Below are 19,103 nucleotides of genomic sequence, written 5' to 3' on the forward strand. Positions count from 1 at the left end.
GATATTAACCCCTTGTCAGTTGCATCATTTGGAAATGTTTTCTCCCATTCCATAGGTTGCCTTTTCATTTCATTGATGGTTTTCTTTGCTGTGATTGTGTTTGTGATGGTTTCCTTTGATTCCTTAAAAATCAAAATTTTTAAGTTTTGGCCACCTCATGCAAAGAGAGTTGACTCATTGGAAAAGACCCTGATGCTGGGAGGGATTGGGGGCAGGAGGAGAAGGGGACGACAGAGGATGAGATGGCTGGATGGCATCAATGACTCGATGGACATGAGTCTGAGTGAAGTCCGGGAGTTGGTGATGGACAGGGAGGCCTGGCGATTCATGGGGTCGTGCTGGTGATGGACAGGGAGTGCTGCGATTCATGGGGTCGCAAAGAGTCGGACACAACTGAGCGAGTGAACTGAACTGAACTGAGGTCCTGTTGTTGTTATTTGCTCTTATTTCTTTTGCCTTGGGAGACTGCTCTAAGAAAATGTTGCTGTGATTTATTTCTAAGAATGTTTTGCCTGTTTTTTCTTCTAGGCATAACATGTCTTACATTTTGGTTTTAAACCATTTTGTTTATTTTTGTAGGTGATATGAGGGAGTGTTCTAATTTCATTGATTTACATGTGGCTGTTTAGCTTTCCCAACACTACTTGTTGAAGAGACTGTCTCTTTTCTATTGCTTTGTCTTGTCTCCTTTGTTGGATTAATTGACCATAGGTATGTGGCTTTTTCTGGGCTCTCTGTTCTCTTCCATTGATCTATATGTCTGTTTTTTACCATTACCATAGTGTTTTGTTTACTGTAGCTTTGTAGTTTTGTGTGATGTCTAGAAGAGTTATACCTCCAGCTTTATTCTTTTTCCTCAGTATTTCTTTGGCATTTCTGGGTCATTTATGGTTCCATATAAGTTTTAGTATTGTTTGTTCTAGTCTCTGAAAACTGTCCTGAGTATTACAGATTACATTTAACGTGTAAATTGTATGGTCATTTTAGCAATATTATTTTTGTAAGAGCAAGAGATTTCTTTCCAATTCTGAATCATCTCCAGTTTCCTTCATTGTTGTTTTATAGTTTTCAGCATATAGATCTTCCACCTCCTTGGTTACGCTTATTCCTAGGTTGTTGGAATTTCAAATGGGACTTATCTTTTAAACTTTGTTTTTCTGATGTTTCATTGTTTGTGTAAAGGAATGCAACAGATTTCTGTGTATTAATCTTGTATCCTGCCATGTTGTTGAGTTTATTTAATAGTTCTAATAGTTGTTTGTGGAGTCTTAAGAGTTCTCTATAGAGAATGTCACATCATGTGCAAATAATGACAGTTCTACCTCTTTTCTTCCTATTTGGATACATTTTATTTCTTGTCAGACTGATAAGACTAGGACTTCCAATACAGTATTGAGCAGAAGCAGTAAAAGTGGGCATCCTTGTCTTCTTCCTGAATTTAGCAGTAAGTTTTCCAGCTTTTCACTGTTGAGTATTACGTTTGCTATGGATTTGTCATAAATGACTTTTATTATTTTGAGATATGTTCCCTTTATACCCACTTTAATGAGATTTTTTTGTCATGAGTAGATGTTGAATTTTATTAAATACTTTCTTTGTGTCTGTTGATATGATCATCTAGTTTTTTTGGTTCCTTTTGTTAAATGGTGTATCATATTGATTGATTTACTTATCTTGAACCATCTTTTTTAACCTGGAATGAATGCAACATCAATATGATCCTTTCTCTGTATTGCTGGATTTGGTTTGCTAATATTCTGTTGAATAATTTTGCATCAATATTCTTCAGAGATACTGGTCTGTAGTTTTCTCTTTTTTGTAGTATCTTTGTCTAGTTTTGGTATCAGGATGATGGTGCCCTCATAGGATAACTTTGGAAGTATTCCTCACTTTGAAATAGTTTGAGGAACACAGATAAGCTGTATGGTCCTGGACTTTTGCTTGCAGGGAGTTGTTTTTATTACAGATTCTATTGTTATCTGTTCCTTCAGTTTTGGCTGAGCTTTCCAGGTGGCTCAGTGGTAAAGAATCCACCTGTAATACAGGAGACGTGGGTTCAGTCCTTGTGTTGGGAAGATCCCCTAGAGAAGGAAATGGCAGCCCACTCCAGTATTCTTGCTTGGGAAATCTCATGGACAGAGGAACCTGGTGGGCTACATATAGTCCACCAGAGTTGGACATGACTTACCGACTAAACAGCAACACGTTTCTTGAAACTTTTCCATTTCTTCTAGGCTGTCCAGTTTGTCATTATGTAAGTGTTCACAGTATTCTAATGATTTTATTTTATTTTTTTGTATTTCTGTGGTTGTTATTTCTCTTCTTTTACTTCTTTGTTTATTTGGATTTGCTCTCTTCTTGTGGAGCCTAACTAGAGGTTTGTTGATTTTTGCTTCTCTTTTCTAAAAACCAGCTCTTGGCTTTATTGATCTTTTCTGTTGTTTTTCTTTTTAATCTTCATTTTCTTTATTTCCTCTCTAACATTTGTTGTTTTTCTTTCTGCTAACCTTGAGTTTTGTTTATTCTTCTTGTCCTAATTCTTTTAGTTGGTAGGTTAGGCTGTTTGAATTTTTCCTTGAGGAATGCCTTTATAGCTATGAACTTCTCTTGTAGAACTGCTTTTACTTCATCCCATAGGATGTAAGGTTCTGTTATCATTGTCCTTTGAAGTCAAGGCATTTTCTGATTTCTTAATTGAGTCCATCATTGACCCATTGGTTTTTTAGTAGCATGTTGTTTCATCTCCATATGTTTTTTCCTCTGTTTTCTTTCTGTAGTTGATTTCTAGTTTTACACTATTGTGGTCGGAAAAGATACATGAAATAATTTCTGTCCTCTTAAATTTGTTGAGGCTTGTTTTGTGACCTAGTGTATGGTGTATCCTAGAGAATGGTCTGTGCACACTTCAAAAAAATGTAATGTATATCTTGGGTATTTTTGGATGTAGTGTCCTATAGATATCAGTTAAATCCAACTAATGTGTTGTATTATTTATGGTCCCTCTTTCCTTATTAATTTTTTTGTCTGGAATGTCTGTCCATTGATAGCAGTGGGGTATTAAATTTTCCTACTATTATTATATTCCTGTCAATTTCTTCGTTTATGCCTGTTAGTATTTTTTTTTTTAATTTTATATTGGGTACATGTATCCTCTTCCAATATTGATCCCTTTATTATTAAATAATGTCCTTCTGTGTCTTTTGTTAGAACTTTTAAAGTCTATTTTGTCTTATATGAGTATTACAACCTCTCCTTTCTTGTCATTTCCATTTGCATGAAGTATCTTTTTTCATCTTTTCGCTTTAAATCTCTGTGTCCCTCACACTGAAGTGGGTCTCTTTGTAGGCAATACAGTGTAATTTCTTGTTATATTTTTTATTGTTGTCATTCAGTCTGCCAATCTATATGTCTTTTGATTAGCCCATTGACATTTGAAGTAATTATTGATAGGTATGTACTTATTAGGATTTCCCCAGTGGCTCAGCAGTAAAGAATCTGCCTGCCATGCAGGAGACTCAGGTTCAATCCCTGGCTTGGGAAGATCCCCTAAAAGGAAATGGCAACCCATTCCTGTATTCTTGCTGGGAAAATCCCATGGACAAAGGAACCTGGTGGGCTGTAATCTGTGGAGTCACTAAGAGTCGAACGCAATGAAGCACGTACACAGAGAGCTGTCAAATCCCTGTGTAGACTGTGTAAGTCCAATACTTTTGGTGTGAGGGCTGTTTCTGGTCTGTATGCCAGCCACATCTCTCCTCAGAATGTGCTGGCTGTTAACCCTTGATAAGGAGATGTGATTGGAGTTGTTGTGTCCAGAACCTGCTCTAGATGTTGAGTGGGGCCTCCTCTTTTCTTCTTGGCTGTCACAGCCTTGTCAGGGGCTGGATCTGCCCCCCTCCCCGTTGTTTGAGTAGAAGCCCTGAGTCTCAGGCTCAATATGGCACCGTTGCCCTTGCTCTGTCCCAAAGGAAGTGAGCTCTAGAAGCAAGTGAGGATCATACGGTCACAGTGTGAACCCCTGTGCAGTCATTTGTGGTTCTGCCTAGAAACAGCCCATGGTCATGTCCCTTTCTCCATGGCGTTCATCCCAGATCTATTGCTAGGCTATGGTGTGTGGTATGGGGTAGGCTGGTGCTTGGGGCCAGGGTGCTGTAGCTGCAGGAATCAAGATGGTTGTGCTGCTGCTGATACTTGGGCTGCCTCTGTGACAGGCCTCTCCCAGGACCTATCTGCTTTAGATCTGGCTCCAAGCTTCAGTGTCAGATGGGCAGAACCAGAGTGCTCCATCCAGAAAAGGAACCCCTGTGTACTCCTCCCCAGGGACTGTTTCTGTTTCATGTGTTTCTGTGGTGTCACCCAGTGTATACACCAAGAGTATCCGCTGGGGCTGGACCTGCCCTCACTGTGTGAGTACTGACAGTGGGCTCTGAGATTCAATAAGGCCATACACAAGGCCCTCCAAGCTGTTTCCGTGCAGATAGACTGAGTCCTCAACCTGGGCCCATCTGCCCAAGATTCAGCATCTAGCTGCTGTGCATACTGGCATCCCCACCCATTGTGCATTTTAATTTAGACAGGGAAGCATGGTGAGGTTGCAGTGATCAGCTCCAGGGTGTCTCTGCTCTGATTGCTAGTAAACCAGCACCCATACACTCCTCAAGAGCAAAGACCAGGCCACTTTGAGACAGACTGGGACCTGGGACATGGCATCCTTTTCTGTAGTCCTTATATCTGGAAACACCCTTAGCAGCAGAATATAAAGAAACTCTGGTGGTAGTTTAGTTGCTAAGTCATGTCCAACTCTTGCGACCCCATGGACTGAAGCCTAACAGGCTCCTCCTGCATTCTCCAGGAAAGAATATTGAAGTGGGTTGCCATTTTCTTCTCCAGGAGATGTTCCTGACCCAGGAATAGAACCCAGGTCTCCTGCATTGCAGGCAGATTCTTTACTGACTGAGCTATGAGGGAAGCCCACTTCACACATGCATAGTCAGGGCACTTATGAACAAGGCTAAAACACAACTGCCACGTCTGACATGCTGGGAGCAAAGGCAGGGTCCTGTACACAACACTACCAAGGGGTGGGCAGACCATCTAAGTCACATGCCCTGTGCAGCCCACCAATCCTCTCTCACCTTCACACCATTTAAGAAATCAGCTCTCCTCTCTTCAGGGAGTGAGCAAGGAAACCTGTTATTTGTTTTTGCTCCCTTTTGCTAAGCACATATCCCACATATTCAGGCCTGCGTGAATTCCTGATCTGGCCTCTTATCAATTTCTGTTGCTTAGAGAGTCCAGGAACCCACATCTGTAACACCTCCAGCCCCTCTCTTTGTCCTAGCAGACCTTGCAGCAAGCAAGGGGGGCTCCCTAGGACGAGGTCCTGCCCATGTGAACCTTTCCTTCTTTACAGCTCCCTCTCAGGTGTGCTAGGCCTGTTCTGAATGCCTTTTTTCCCCCCCATCCTCCTTGGTTACATGGAAACCTTCCTTGCAGCTTTGGTTGTAAAAGAGATCTCTTGCCAGTTTCCAGTGAGTTTTCTGTGAGAGTTGTTCCACATGTAGATGCATGTTTGATGCATTTGTGGGTGAGATGAGCTCCATTTCCTCCTGCTTTGCCATTTTGATCCTTGTAATATTGCATTTAGTTGTCATGTTTTCTTAATCTCTTCTGACTTGTGACAGTTCCATAGTCTGTCTGTATTTTCATGCCCTTTTGAAGAGCACTTGATCAGATATTTTGAAGAATGTTTTACAATGATACTGCAAAATGTGTAAGATTTATTGACCTTGAAATAGATGTTATTTGCTCTGGTGGTTCAGGAGTTAGTGATAATCCCTTCAGGATTAGTGGTTTGGGGAAGGCCTCATAGAAAATATGTAACTTTCATTGGGATTTCCAACTTGAAGAGGAGCTTCTCAGAACAGGACAGCAGCACGAAAAAGTTTGGGAAGGTGAAGAAGTGGTGAAATCCAGAGTCTGCAATTTAGTTTCTCCACCTAGGGACCCCCAGCACCTCACTAGCCCAGGGGCTAGCAAACTTTTTCTTAAAGGACCAGAGAGCAGATATTTGTGGCTTTGTGGGTTATATAATCTTTGTCACAACTAATCAAGTGCCACCATAGTTGAAAGCAGCATGATGAATGTCTGGAGCTGTGTTCCAATAAAACTTTATTTATGGATACTAAAATTTTAATTTTATGTAACTTTTTGTGTATCATGAAATATTCTTTTCTTCTTGACTGCTTTTCAACCATTTAAAAATGTAAAAATCATTCTCAGCTCAGTGAGCTTCTACTGAAATAGCCTACTGGCTATAATTTGCTAACCCCAGATTTAGCCCACTAACATGATAAACTAGAAGCACATTATGCAAATTAAATATAAACATGTTCAGTTGGTTGGAAAATTCTTGCTCATTGTTTAAGTCTGTGTATATCTTTGAAAAAGTCAGGAGTCAAAGTAATACCTCACCCCATGCCATTGCATTTTTTCATAGCAGAAAGGAGCACAATCTAGTTATTGTTCTGTATTCTCACTAATGAATAGTGTTTCTTAGGACCTATTCAGCCAAGCTTCTCCTTAGGGGAACTTAAAATCTGACAACAGTTTTAGACTGTTTGGAATGCAGTCTTTAGGTGGTGGCAGTGTTCTTGCCTGGAGAATCCCAGGGATGGGGGAGCCTGGTGGGCTGCTGTCTATGGGGTCGCACAGAGTCAAACACAACTGAAGTGACTTAGCAGCAGCAGCAGCAGCAGCAGTTGAGTTGCACACTCACTATTAACTGCTTTTTTTCTTTTGCAGGGATGGTTTACATGGCTGGACTCGTTTTTGCTGTTGGTGGCTTTAATGGTTCCTTGAGGGTCCGCACTGTGGATTCTTATGACCCTGTGAAAGATCAGTGGACCAGCGTTGCTAACATGCGAGACCGGAGAAGCACTCTGGGGGCTGCTGTGTTGAATGGACTGTTATATGCGGTGGGAGGCTTTGACGGGAGTACAGGCAATTTGCTTTCATCTTTTCTAAATTACTGTTAGAAATTAACATAGCAATCATATTTATGGAACAAGGCCTGGCATAGTTAGGAGTGAGTTGAGTGTTTTACTAGGTATTATAACCATAAGTTTAAAATTTCCATCCAGAATTCCTTTAAATGATGTTAAGAGTGCTGAGTATATGTTTTTCTCATGCTTCAGTATCAGTCATCTTCTCAAGTTTAAAAAGCCAGTGAATGTCAGTCGCTTGTGTAGGTGTTCTCTAGAAAAGAAATTAATTCTCTTCATCATATAATTGGATGTTAGCCCATTTTAATGCAACTGAAGTATTTCCCTAATGTATATATAAGGAACCTGAGGAGGAGATGAAGCACATTGTGCTTTGTTCATTACAGGGCTGTCCTCCGTGGAAGCATACAACATCAAGTCCAACGAGTGGTTCCACGTGGCTCCCATGAACACCAGGAGGAGCAGTGTGGGTGTCGGTGTTGTTGGAGGTGCGGGCAACCTTCTGGTGGTTAAGAGTGTTTCTTCCAGTAACCCAGACCCCAGTTTTCTAAATGGGCAAGCAAATGATTTTAAAAGGGAAACATACAGTGGTTATTATGAAATGTTAGTCGTCCTTTTTTGCCTGTCCCCTGGCCTCTCTCTGTCCTCCCTCCCTCTTTTTCTCATCTCTTTGTATAACGTATGTAAAATTATTAACTGATCTTAGTATAATCATTTGGGAAGCAAACCAGATGGCATGAATATGAAGTTTTACATTTAGAGAAGGGCTGTTTAACTTTTAAGTGATGGGTTGCCACAGTTATTTGTGTATATGCTACTTTGTTCCCCCAAAGAATTAGCGCTGTAAGTATGAGTTTTTTTTACTTGTTGGGCAGATTTGTGGCTTCCCACCTACCTCTCCATGGTGGGTATAATTCTCTGCACTGACTTTTTTTTTAAACCAGATGTATTGTATTTTAATTCACATACAATACATTTCACTCAGTAAAGTGTACAATTTGGTGTGCATCTGTCATAACAGTTCATTTTAGAACATTTTTATTACCCCCAAAGCAACCCTATTGCCCTCAGTTATCATCCATATCCTCCCAGCCCTTGGCAAACACTACCCTACATTCCTGCCTCTGTATAAATTTTCCACTTATGGACATTTTCATATTAATGAAATTATAGAGTATGTTGTCCTTTTGCAGCTGGCTTCTTTGACTTGGCATAATGTTCAGGATTTATTCGTGCTTTAGCATTTACCAATACCTCATTTCTTTTTATTAGCAAATAATAATTTCATTGTATACTGTACTGACTCCTAATATTACTTTTTTAAAATGGCAACCCACTCCAGTATTCTTGCCTGGGAAATCCCATGGACAGAGGAGCTTGACGGGCTACAGTCCATGAGGTTGTAAGAGTCAAACACAACTGAGCACACACGCACACATACAAGATAACTTTGCTATTTAATTTGGTTTTCTAGGATATTGTTCACTTAGCAGTTAGTGTTATCCAAAGATATAATAAATGTACTTTCTTTTCTGTCAGATTATTGATGAAAGTGTTAAATTAATATCATGTATATTCTACAGATCTTTATAATGTGATTTGGTAACTCCACCTGTCACCATTAGGCAAGATTTTAAATAGTTCATAAAAATCAGTAATACTTTAAAGGTCAACTCTGCTACCATGGAGGAAAATTCAACATTTCATGACTTGGAAAAATAGCTGTTTATGAATTTGACTTTCTTTGTGATTCCATGTTTAGGTCTGCTCTATGCTGTTGGGGGTTATGATGGAGCTTCACGTCAGTGTCTCAGCACAGTAGAATGCTACAGTGCCACGGCAAATGAGTGGACCTATATAGCGGAAATGAGCACTAGACGGAGTGGAGCAGGTGAATAGGAACCTCATTCAGCAATTGAAACACAAAAATGATGGAAAAGAATTAAACAAGTGAAATAATGACATCTCTTTATATTATCAGAAAGTGTATACTGATTCTAGTGACACTGTTAAAATGTCTTTTGCATTATACAGGTGGAGTGGTAGGTAGATGCACTTAAATTCACTTTGTAAAATTTCTCATGTGCTATATTAAAGGCTTCTTCAGTTTCATTTAATTATTCATATTGTTTGGCATTACTTTTAGGTTTTTGTTTTTAGTGCTTATTGGAGAACTTGCTTAATAATCAACTCCCTTCATATCCATTTCTTACAGATTTAATACTCTTAATACTGATTTCCTTTTATCATGAAAGTTGTTTTCAAAGGGTTTTGTTGTAAAGGACTTCCCTCTGTTTTCACCTAGACATTATTTTTATTGTATTTGACCATAACAATAGTTCTTACTAAGATTCTCATTTGTAATTATTTTCATTTCTGTTTTCTAGGTTGAATGCTTTAATCTTGATTTTTAATATGAATAATTTCAGAAATTTTATTTACAAGTCATTTGAATAAACCCTAAAATGTTACAAATTTCCCGACCCTTTTACTCTACTACTATAGGTTGGTTTTGTGTGTTTTATAGGTGTTGGTGTGTTAAACAACTTATTGTATGCTGTAGGGGGTCATGATGGCCCTTTAGTACGAAAAAGTGTTGAAGTGTATGATCCTGCCACCAACACATGGAGACAGGTTGCAGATATGAACATGTGCAGAAGAAATGCAGGTATCTAATTTAAGATTATGAAATTTGTATTGAATTGTATTCAGAGTTTTACTGATATCACTGTGTATTTCCGTTGTTCTTCTACTGATCTGAGTTCCTAATAGATTTGCCCTGTAAAGGCAGAAACTCACAATGATCATAGGCAGTAAATGCCAAGCATGATGTGGGGCATGCGGTTTAATGTCATCCTTCCATCAGAGCTTACCTTTTGGTGATGACCATAAATACTAAGTTAGAAAAAGAACTCTATGTGATACTTGAATTCATTCTTTTGTACCACAGACATTTTTGAATGTCTGCCTGTATCATATTTTGGAGTCCAGTTTTCAGGGACTTTAGTCTAGTTAAGTAAATACTTATACTAGATTAAAAAGCTGGTTGTTTATCTGAATCTGGAGGGGAAGCCTAAAGAAGGCAACCACAATTTAATACAGTTCAGGGTTTCTAGAGAATGGAAAAGCTAAAACAACAACGACAGCAATTTTAAGAAACCTGAGGTCTTCAAGACCAGGGAAGTACTATCTTAAAAAGAAAATCCATGGAAGGGAAATAGAAATAGGAAATAGGAAAATAGATTCAGGATAGCTAGATAGTCTTTTGGGGAAATGCTCATCTTCTTAAAAATGCCATTGTCTTCATGCCAGGTCCTATAATCCAAAATAATCCTGATGATTCTCAGAATCACTGTGTACCATTGATTGATGTTGCAAGATGCACCCTCCATCACCCCAGAAATGCTCTTCCTATTTCTCTTTACTTTAAATGGGATCACTAAGGAAGATAAGTATGTGGGACTCCAAGAACTCACTCAGCAGAACAAAATATATAATTCACTTGACCTCTTGTACTTCATCCAGTCAGTGGTACTAGGTGAAGTACTAAAGCTCTCTCAGCTATGGATAGTCCAAAACTAGTAAAACCCCACAAATCTGGGCCCCAGCACATGTGAAGTTACAAAAGCATATGTGCTTGTGCTTCCTGGATTAGGAAATTCATTTGCAACAAGAGCAAGAAAGCTGAAAATAAAAGACAAATGAATTATGGTAGTATCATACATGGAATCAGAGAAGGCAATGGCCCCCCACTCCAGTGCTCTTGCCTGGAAAATCCCACGGATGGAGGAGCCTGGTAGACTGCAGTCCATGGGGTCGCGAAGAGTCGGACACAACTGAGCGACTTCACTTTCACTTTTCACTTTCATGCATTAGAGAAGGAAATGGCCACCCACTCCAGTGTTCTTGCCTGGAGAATCCCAGGGACGGGGTAGCCTGGTGGGCTGCCGTCTATGGCGTCGCACAGAGTTGGCCACGACTGAAGCGATTTAGCAGCAGCAGCAGCAGCATACATGGAATACCGTGCAGCCGTTAAAAATAATATAAATCTGTATTTATTAACTTGAGGAAATATCCAGGTATATATTGTTTGGTGTGAGTGTGTAAAAAGTAGCTTATGTAGCATGAACTACTTTGGGGTTAAAAAAGAGTCTGAGAATATATGCATAGAAAAGAGCCAAAATTTCAGTGATCGGGATTCCAAGTGGTATAAGATTAGTGGTGGTCTTTTCTTCTTTGTACTTTTCTAGGGGTTTTGAATTTTTCCAAAAAAGAGCAAAACATAGTATTCTCATAATAAATAAATAATACTGTTCTCCCTTTAAAGAAGATAAAATAATTAGCTAGTCAGTATAATAAAATTCAGAATCATTTTTACCTTCTACGAATATATATATTATTATTTTCTCTTTTTCCTTAAGATTTCCTTAGAAGCTGACTTTGGGAGAATTACTAAACTTCTTTGACTTTTAAATTTTCTACTGTTTTTAATAAAGTGGGAAATAAAATAGTTTCTGGCCTATAAAGGTTATTGTGAAGATTAAGTGAAATAATGCATATATAGAGCAACTGCTGTATAAGTAACTTGAATAGAAGCTTACAGTTGATATTAGAGAAATTCCTTGCATAAAGCAATTCTTTTCAGCTTCCCCCATCTTCTTTTCCTGCCTCTTACACAGAAGTAAGTATATCTGGATCACTTGACCAGACATGTTCAGAGCCATTTATAGTCATCCGAATTTTTTAAATAATTGTTTTCTCTCTGTTTAATTTTTTTAAAGGAGTTTGTGCAGTTAATGGTCTGTTATACGTAGTTGGAGGGGATGATGGTTCCTGTAACTTGGCATCAGTAGAATATTATAACCCAACAACTGATAAATGGACAGTTGTATCATCTTGTATGAGCACAGGGAGAAGTTATGCAGGTAATGATTGTTCAGTTTTCTTACAGTCTTCTATTATAATACAAAATCATTATGATTTTTCCATTAAGAATGGTTTTCTCATATAAGAAGAAAGTCTTTTCTCAAAGTATATCTTACTTCTTATTCTCAAAATAATTAATGTCAGATATGTATTTTCTAAAATAAGGTACTAGTATTCTTTTGTCATTTTGTAGTCATTTGTATTCGGAGAAGGCAATGGCAAGCCACTCCAGTACTCTTGCCTAGAAAATCCCATGGATGGAGGAGTCTGGTGGGCTGCAGTCCATGGGGTCGCTACGAGTCGAACACAACTGAGTGACTTCACTTTCACTTTTCACTTTCACACAATGGAGAAGGAAATGGCAACCCACTCCAGTGTTCTTGCCTGGAGAATCCCAGGGACGGCAGAGCCTGGTGGGCTGCTGTCTATGGGGTTGCACAAAGTCGGACACAACTGAAGCGACTTAGCAGCAGTAGCAGCAGCGGTCATTTGTATTCAAAATTACAAATATTTCCATTGTAGAAGGGAATTAACTATGTAGCAAGGCTTTAATTACTCAGATATCTAAAAGATATGGGAGCTTCCCCGATAGCTCACGGGGTAAACAATCTTCCTGCAATGCAGGAAACAGTTTCGATCCCTGGGTTGGGAAAATCCCCCTGGAGGAGGAAATGGCAACCCACTTCAGTATTATTGTCTGAAAAATCCCATGGACAGAGGAGCCTGATCGGCTGAGTCTAAAGGGTCTCAAAGGGTCAAGACGTGACTGAGCAACTCGTCACGCATGCTAAAAGAAATCTCCCTTTGCAGGGCTCCATGTGATGGTATTATGGTGAGGCTACAGAGTAATTTTTTTTAAGCACAGCACTGATTGAATTATAAAATAATCATTTTGGTCCATTCTCTTCATAAGAAAAATGGTAATACTCTTATAATATGAGCCTTTAAAACTATTGCATATGAATTTTCTGGTATCTATATTTATATTGCCTTAAATATTAGAATGTTTCAGTAACATTCTAATACTGATTTACTACTGGAGAAAAAAGAAATTTATACTAATTAACCATCACTGTTATTTATGTATCATCCAAAACAACATGTAATAGAACTATATACAGTAAGCTTCCAGGATAGCATTCATCAAAATTATGTAAAATTTTTTAAAACAGCTTTAGTGAGATATAACTGATATAGAATAAATAGCTTATATTTAAAGTGTACAATTTTATTAGTTTTGACATATGTATGAAACCATCACGACAATCAAGATAATGAATATTCATCACTCTCACAAATTTCTTTGTGTCCCTTTTAGTATTAGGTGGATCTTAGTATTTCTTGAGTAAAATTGTTTTCTCTTCATTATATAACTGTGAAGAGCAAAAGATGAGTTCTGGATTAAATAGTCTGACATAGTTTTGGTACATAATTTTTAAACAAAGATTTCATTGTCATTTAGATTAAAATGATAGTAATATTAAAGTTTCTTAGAGATTTTGAAACATCATGATCTGTTCAGTCCTTGTCACTTAAGTTATAACATAAAAAAATTCAAGATATTCTCAGAGAATGCTTCCTGTGACTTCAGTTTTATTTTTTTTGTTTCTTTGTTCAGGGGTCACAGTTATTGATAAACCATTATGAGCCTAAAGGACATTTTCGGCGCATTTACACATGAGAAGCAGACTTCAACAAGTACTTCTGAAGTTACTGAGAGTCTAGCACTTCTCCACTTGTAGCTGCACGTTAAGTCTCTGCAGAGGATAAGATCATCTGCCTCTCTAGGCCTCAGATACTGAAGATTATTTTTGGTAGATGCACCGTGTAGGCTTTTTCTGCAGTGAGCAGCAGCTGACTGAATTTTAATAAGAAACTTGGATTGCAGTATTATTCTGTAGTCTTTGGACAACGGTTGCTTTCACAAAGAGTAGTTATCAACCTTGAATAACTATGGATTATTTTGTGAAGGGGGATAAAGTAATATGTGTTCTTGTAAAATTAAATTTTATCTTTATTCCTTCTTCTGAAAATCTGTATGCACAGGAACTGAAAATCTTTGAACAGGTATTAAACTCTGTGTAAGTATATAAACTAGTTGAGGGATAAAACCATTTGCTTTTATAAAATATGTTTGATTACATGAGTATAATAAATTGTATGCATATAAATGTGTGTCTATATGCTTTCCTTTAAATATGTTTGAAAAGATGTTTGAAACTTGATTATACTATTTATAATTGGCACAGTACTTTGAATTATGCCAGTACTACATTGTAAAACAGAGTTGTATTTTTTGATATTTAACAATGCTTAACACTTTAAAATGCCACTTCTGAGGAATGAACATGGTGTAACACTCTTGAATACTTGTGTGATGCCAAACTTTTTAAAATAAAATATAAATTATGCTTATTTATTATTTTCTTTGGTTTAATATTGGTCATGTTTTGGTGTGAATTTCAAATTTTTTTTCTTAACACTTTGGCATGAACATTATTGCAGGTTTTTGATGAATATAATGAATGTATGGAATTCAACTGAATTTGCATGCTCTTAAGGATTTTTTCTGTGTGTGTATAAATTTAGCTGCTATTAACAGAAGAGAGAACTTTCTGTGAGTAGCCATATGCATTGATAAGATAGTTTTTCTGAGATCTTCAATTAATCTCACCTTCAAAATGACCAAAATATGTCTTTATTGAATTAACTTTGAATAAAAGTTTGTATATTATTTGTTTCACGTTGTCCTTGATTTTTATCTAGTTTGTTATTAAGAAAGTTGCCTGTTCACTTCTTGTATTCTTTTATAAAATTTGCATTTTCTACTTCATAAATCAGTATTTAAAATTTGTTGTCAAAGAAACCTACAGGGCAAGTCAGTTAAGTCACTGAACTAAAGTCACTGAAAACTGTTCTCCAAGAAAAAACTACCTTAATTATCAAGGAGAACATCTCCCAAGGATTGGTAAAACTTAAAGTTTTCATAGTGTTCTCTCCCTAATATGGGCAGGACACAAGATAAAAGTAAAAGAAATAGCACTGAATCAAAAGGAAGCCAAAGGAAAAATATCTACTCTGACACAACTGAGAAATAAATTGTGGTTTTGATACCAAATTGAAGGAATTGAGGAAATGGACATAGGGAAGTTGGGTGGATACCTGAGGTGCTGAACACAGGAGGAGGAGATGGGATGGGGTGATGGGATATGGTGGCTGTTCCTCGGGGATTTAGAAGGTAGTAGACCTGAGCTCTTGCCAGAACAGTCAATAAGAGGAGAGAATTATACCTGTGATGAAAGTTCTGTGTAGTTAATAGAGTCGCATTTAAACATAGAACCACCTTTATTTTATTATTACCAACTTAGTTGAATTTTCCATTGTAAGTGGAATTATAAATAATTAGGAAAAGCAAAAGCCTATGCTCACCTTATGAAAATAAATTTCTGCATTAGTGTTGCTCCATGCACATCCGTAGTCAACAAACATGTTGAGGATCTAATGAACTTGGAGCACTGTTAAGTACTTCAGACAGTGGCACCAAAAAAAGAGTCATCTCTCCTGATCACTTCCAAACACTAATATTCCATGAATTAGTCAATTAACGATTTATCGAAAAATTTTTAAAGCTTTTCTTAAAATACAATCTCCTAGGGTGACAAAGTTCTAAATACTTAGCATGTCAGATACCTCTTTATCTTTTCTCTCCTTAAAGATTTAATAAGCTCTACAGCTATACCATAAAACAGTTTGCCAAGGTTTAGTAACTAGATTCATAACTCTTGATTTCAAAGGATTTGAATTTATTCCCCTCCCCTCTATGCCAGTCTTTATCTCTCCAGTTTGAAACATCTTGTTTTGTTCTCTTCAAGCTTATACAAGTGTTCCTGGCTTGTTTGATTATTGTCCAGAAAAGAGGTCAGAAGTATTATCCTGCCAGGAGAACCACCAGATATGAGCAGAGTTCAAGGCTAGTTCCATGAAAATACATTTTAAAGCAACTCTGCTCCTTGCTCCACTTGACTCTGCACCTTCGTAACTAAAAGCAGTGATGATTTGGGTTTAGATAAATGATGTGTATATTTTCACTTCCCTTCCCATGAACTCTGGTATATGATTCCGGGTTTTTATTACCATCCCTAAAGATAGCCTAAGGGCCCATGTATTTATAATCTCAGCTGTAGATGAGTTAGCATAGTACATAGTGATATAATGGATTAGCCTGCCTGTTGTTTCAGTTTGTTGAACAGATTCCCTCCTACTGGTTTATATGGCTGACTGTGTCTGATTTCGGAGAGAAGGCTAGATGGTACTGTAGAATCACACTTTGAATCAAGTTTCTGGCATTCTAATTCTGGCTTCACAATTCTAAAGGGAAAAAAAGCAGTGTAAGTGTTGCAGGGCTCATGGGCATAGGAATCAGATGGCTCTGAGTTTGCATCCCCTTCTTTCAGTTACTGGCTCTTCTGGTGGCTCAAATGGTAAAGAAACTGCCTGCAATGCAGGAGACCTGGGTTCAATCCCTGGGTGGGGAAGATCCCCTAGAGAAGGGAAAGGCAACCCACTCCAGTGTTCTTACCTGGAAAATTCCATGGACAAAGGAGCCTGGCAGGCTACAGTCTGTGGGGTCACAAAAGAGTCCCAACAACTGAGCAATTAACTTATCTGTCAGTTGCTAATTGTAACTTTAAACACATTTCTTAACCTCTGACCCTTATTTTGTGTTCTCTAAAATGGCAACATAAGTATCTGTATCTTAGTTTTTTTTAATGTTGAGTTTCAGACCAGCTTCTTCACTGTCCTCTTTCACCCTCAAGAGGCTCTGTAATTCCTCTTCACTTTCTGCCATTAGAGTGGTATCATCTGCATATCTGAGATTGTTGATATTTCTTCCAGCAGTCTTGATTCCAGATTGTGATTCATCCAGCCTGGCATTTCGCATGATGGACTCTGCATATAAGTTAAATAAGCAGGGTGATAATATATAGCCATGTTATACTCCTTTCCCAGTTTTGAACCAGTCTGTTCCATGTCCAGTTCTAACTATTGCCTCTTAATCCGCATACAGGTTTCTCAGGAGACAGGTAAGGTGGACTGGTACTCCTATCTCTTTCAAGAATTTTCCAGTTTGTTGTGATCCACACAGTCAAAAGTTTTAGTGTAGACGGTGAAGCAGATGTTTTTCTGGAATTCCTTGCTTTCTCTGTGATCCAAAGAAGTGGACTCAACTGAATAACAACAACAACAACAACAAAAAAACAATGAAAGTGTATCACTTACAAGGTTATTGTGGAGTTTGAAAGAAATGATGGATAGTAGTGTGCTTGAAATACCAAAGACCCTCCATGTTGTTGTTCAGCAGTTAAATTGTATCTGACTCTTTGAGACTCCCTGGACTGCAGCACACCAGGCTTTTCTCTATCAGCACTCCTCCACATCTAGAATTAGCTCCAACTCAGAGTCCCTTGGACCGCAAGGAGATCCAACCAGTCCATTCTGAAGGAGATCAGCCCTGGGATTTCTTTGGAAGGAATGATGCTAAAGCTGAAACTCCAGTACTTTGGCCACCTCATGCGAAGAGTTGACTCTAATGCTGGGAGGGATTGGGGGCAGGAGGAGAAGGGGACGACAGAGGATCAGATGGCTGGATGGCATCACTGACTCGATGGACGTGAGTCTGAGTGAAGTCCGGGAGTTGGTGTTGGTCAGGGAGGCCTGGCGTGCTGCAATTCATGGGGTCGCAAAGAGTCGGACACGACTGAGCGACTGATCTGATCTGATCATGTCCATTGAGTCAGTGATGCCATCCAACCATCTCATCCTCTGTTGTCCCCTTCTCCTGCTTTTAATCTTTCCGAGCATCAGAGTCTTTTCCAATGAGTCAGTTCTCGATATCAAGTGGCCAAAGTTGAGCTTCAGCATCAGCCTTCCAATGAATATTCAGGGTTGCTTTCCTTTAGGATTGATTGGTTTGATCTCCTTACAGTCCAAGGGACTCTCAAGAGTCTTCTCCAATACCACAGTTCGAAAGCAATCAATTCTTCCACATTCAACCTTCTTTATGGTCCAACTCTGACAGCTGTACATGACTGCTGGGAAAACCAAAGCTTTGACTATATGGACCTTTGTCAGCAAAGGGATGTGTTTCAATAAATTACCACTATTGTTGAAGTTCTCCGAACTGCCCATTTCTTTTTTTGTAATTTATTTTTTTATTGAAGGATAATTGCCTTACAGAATTTTGTTGTTTTCTTTCAAACCTTAACATGAATCAGCCATAGATATATCCCCTCCCTTTTGGACCTCCCTCCCATCTCCCTCCTCATCCCACCCCTCTAGGTTGATACAAAGCCCCTGTTTGAGCTTACCTTCTGTTTGAAGAAGCCTCCCAATTCTTCACTGGAAGGAACTGGGTTGAGCATATTTCTGTTCTGTTTTGTTTTTTGGAGTTATATCTATGTTTCCTTTCAGTTTTAAATCTCCAAGATTTAAAATAATCATTTGACCCTTTCACATACTTGCATCTTCTCTAATATCAAAAATAATATATCTTTAATGTAATAAGTTCCAAATAGGAAAAGGAGTACGTCAAGGCTGTATATTGTCACCCTGCTTATTTAACCTATATGCAGAGTACATCATGAGAAATGCTGGACTGGAAGAAACACAAGCTGGAATCAAGATTGCCAGGAGAAATATCAATAACCTCAGATATGCAGATGACACCACTTTTATGGCAGAAAGTGAAGAGGAACTAAAAAGCCTCTTGATGAAAGTGAAAGTGGAGAGTGAAAAAGTTGGCTTAAAGCTCAACATTCAGAAAACGAAGATCATGGCATCTGGTCCCATCATTTCATGAGAAATAGATGGGGAAACAGTGGAAACAGTGTCAAACTTTATTTTTCTGGGCTCCAAAATCACTACAGATGGTGACTGCAGCCATAAAATTAAAAGACACTTACTCCTTGGAAGGAAAGTTATGACCAACCTAGATAGCATATTGAAAAGCAGAGACATTACTTTGCCAACAAAGGTCCGTCTAGTCAAGGCTATGGTTTTTCCTGTGGTCATGTATGGTTGTGAGAGTTGGACTGTGAAGAAAGCTGAGCACCAAAGAATTGATGCTTTTGAACTGTGGTATTGGAGAAGACTCTTGCGAGTCCCTTGGACTGC

At 38.4% G+C, this 19,103-nt stretch overlaps 1 protein-coding gene across 3 annotated transcripts in view; it reads left to right on the top strand.

Annotated features, from left to right (window-relative positions):
• The window catches only part of KLHL2 (kelch like family member 2), a 171,581-nt gene extending 156,917 nt beyond the window's left edge, over nt 1-14,664 (top strand). For all 3 annotated transcript variants that reach the window (XM_005217427.4, XM_015475325.3, NM_001102160.1), the window contains 6 exon segments: nt 6,805-7,002; nt 7,391-7,492; nt 8,767-8,895; nt 9,532-9,672; nt 11,786-11,929; nt 13,549-14,664. In XM_005217427.4, the coding sequence (XP_005217484.1) occupies nt 6,805-7,002; nt 7,391-7,492; nt 8,767-8,895; nt 9,532-9,672; nt 11,786-11,929; nt 13,549-13,577 (743 nt within the window). In that variant the 3' untranslated portion in view covers nt 13,578-14,664.
• The last annotated feature ends 4,439 nt before the right edge of the window (nt 14,665-19,103 follow it).

The sequence above is a fragment of the Bos taurus genome, chromosome 17 (assembly GCF_002263795.3).
Source record: "Bos taurus isolate L1 Dominette 01449 registration number 42190680 breed Hereford chromosome 17, ARS-UCD2.0, whole genome shotgun sequence".
In the NCBI taxonomy this organism is placed as follows: domain Eukaryota; kingdom Metazoa; phylum Chordata; class Mammalia; order Artiodactyla; family Bovidae; genus Bos; species Bos taurus.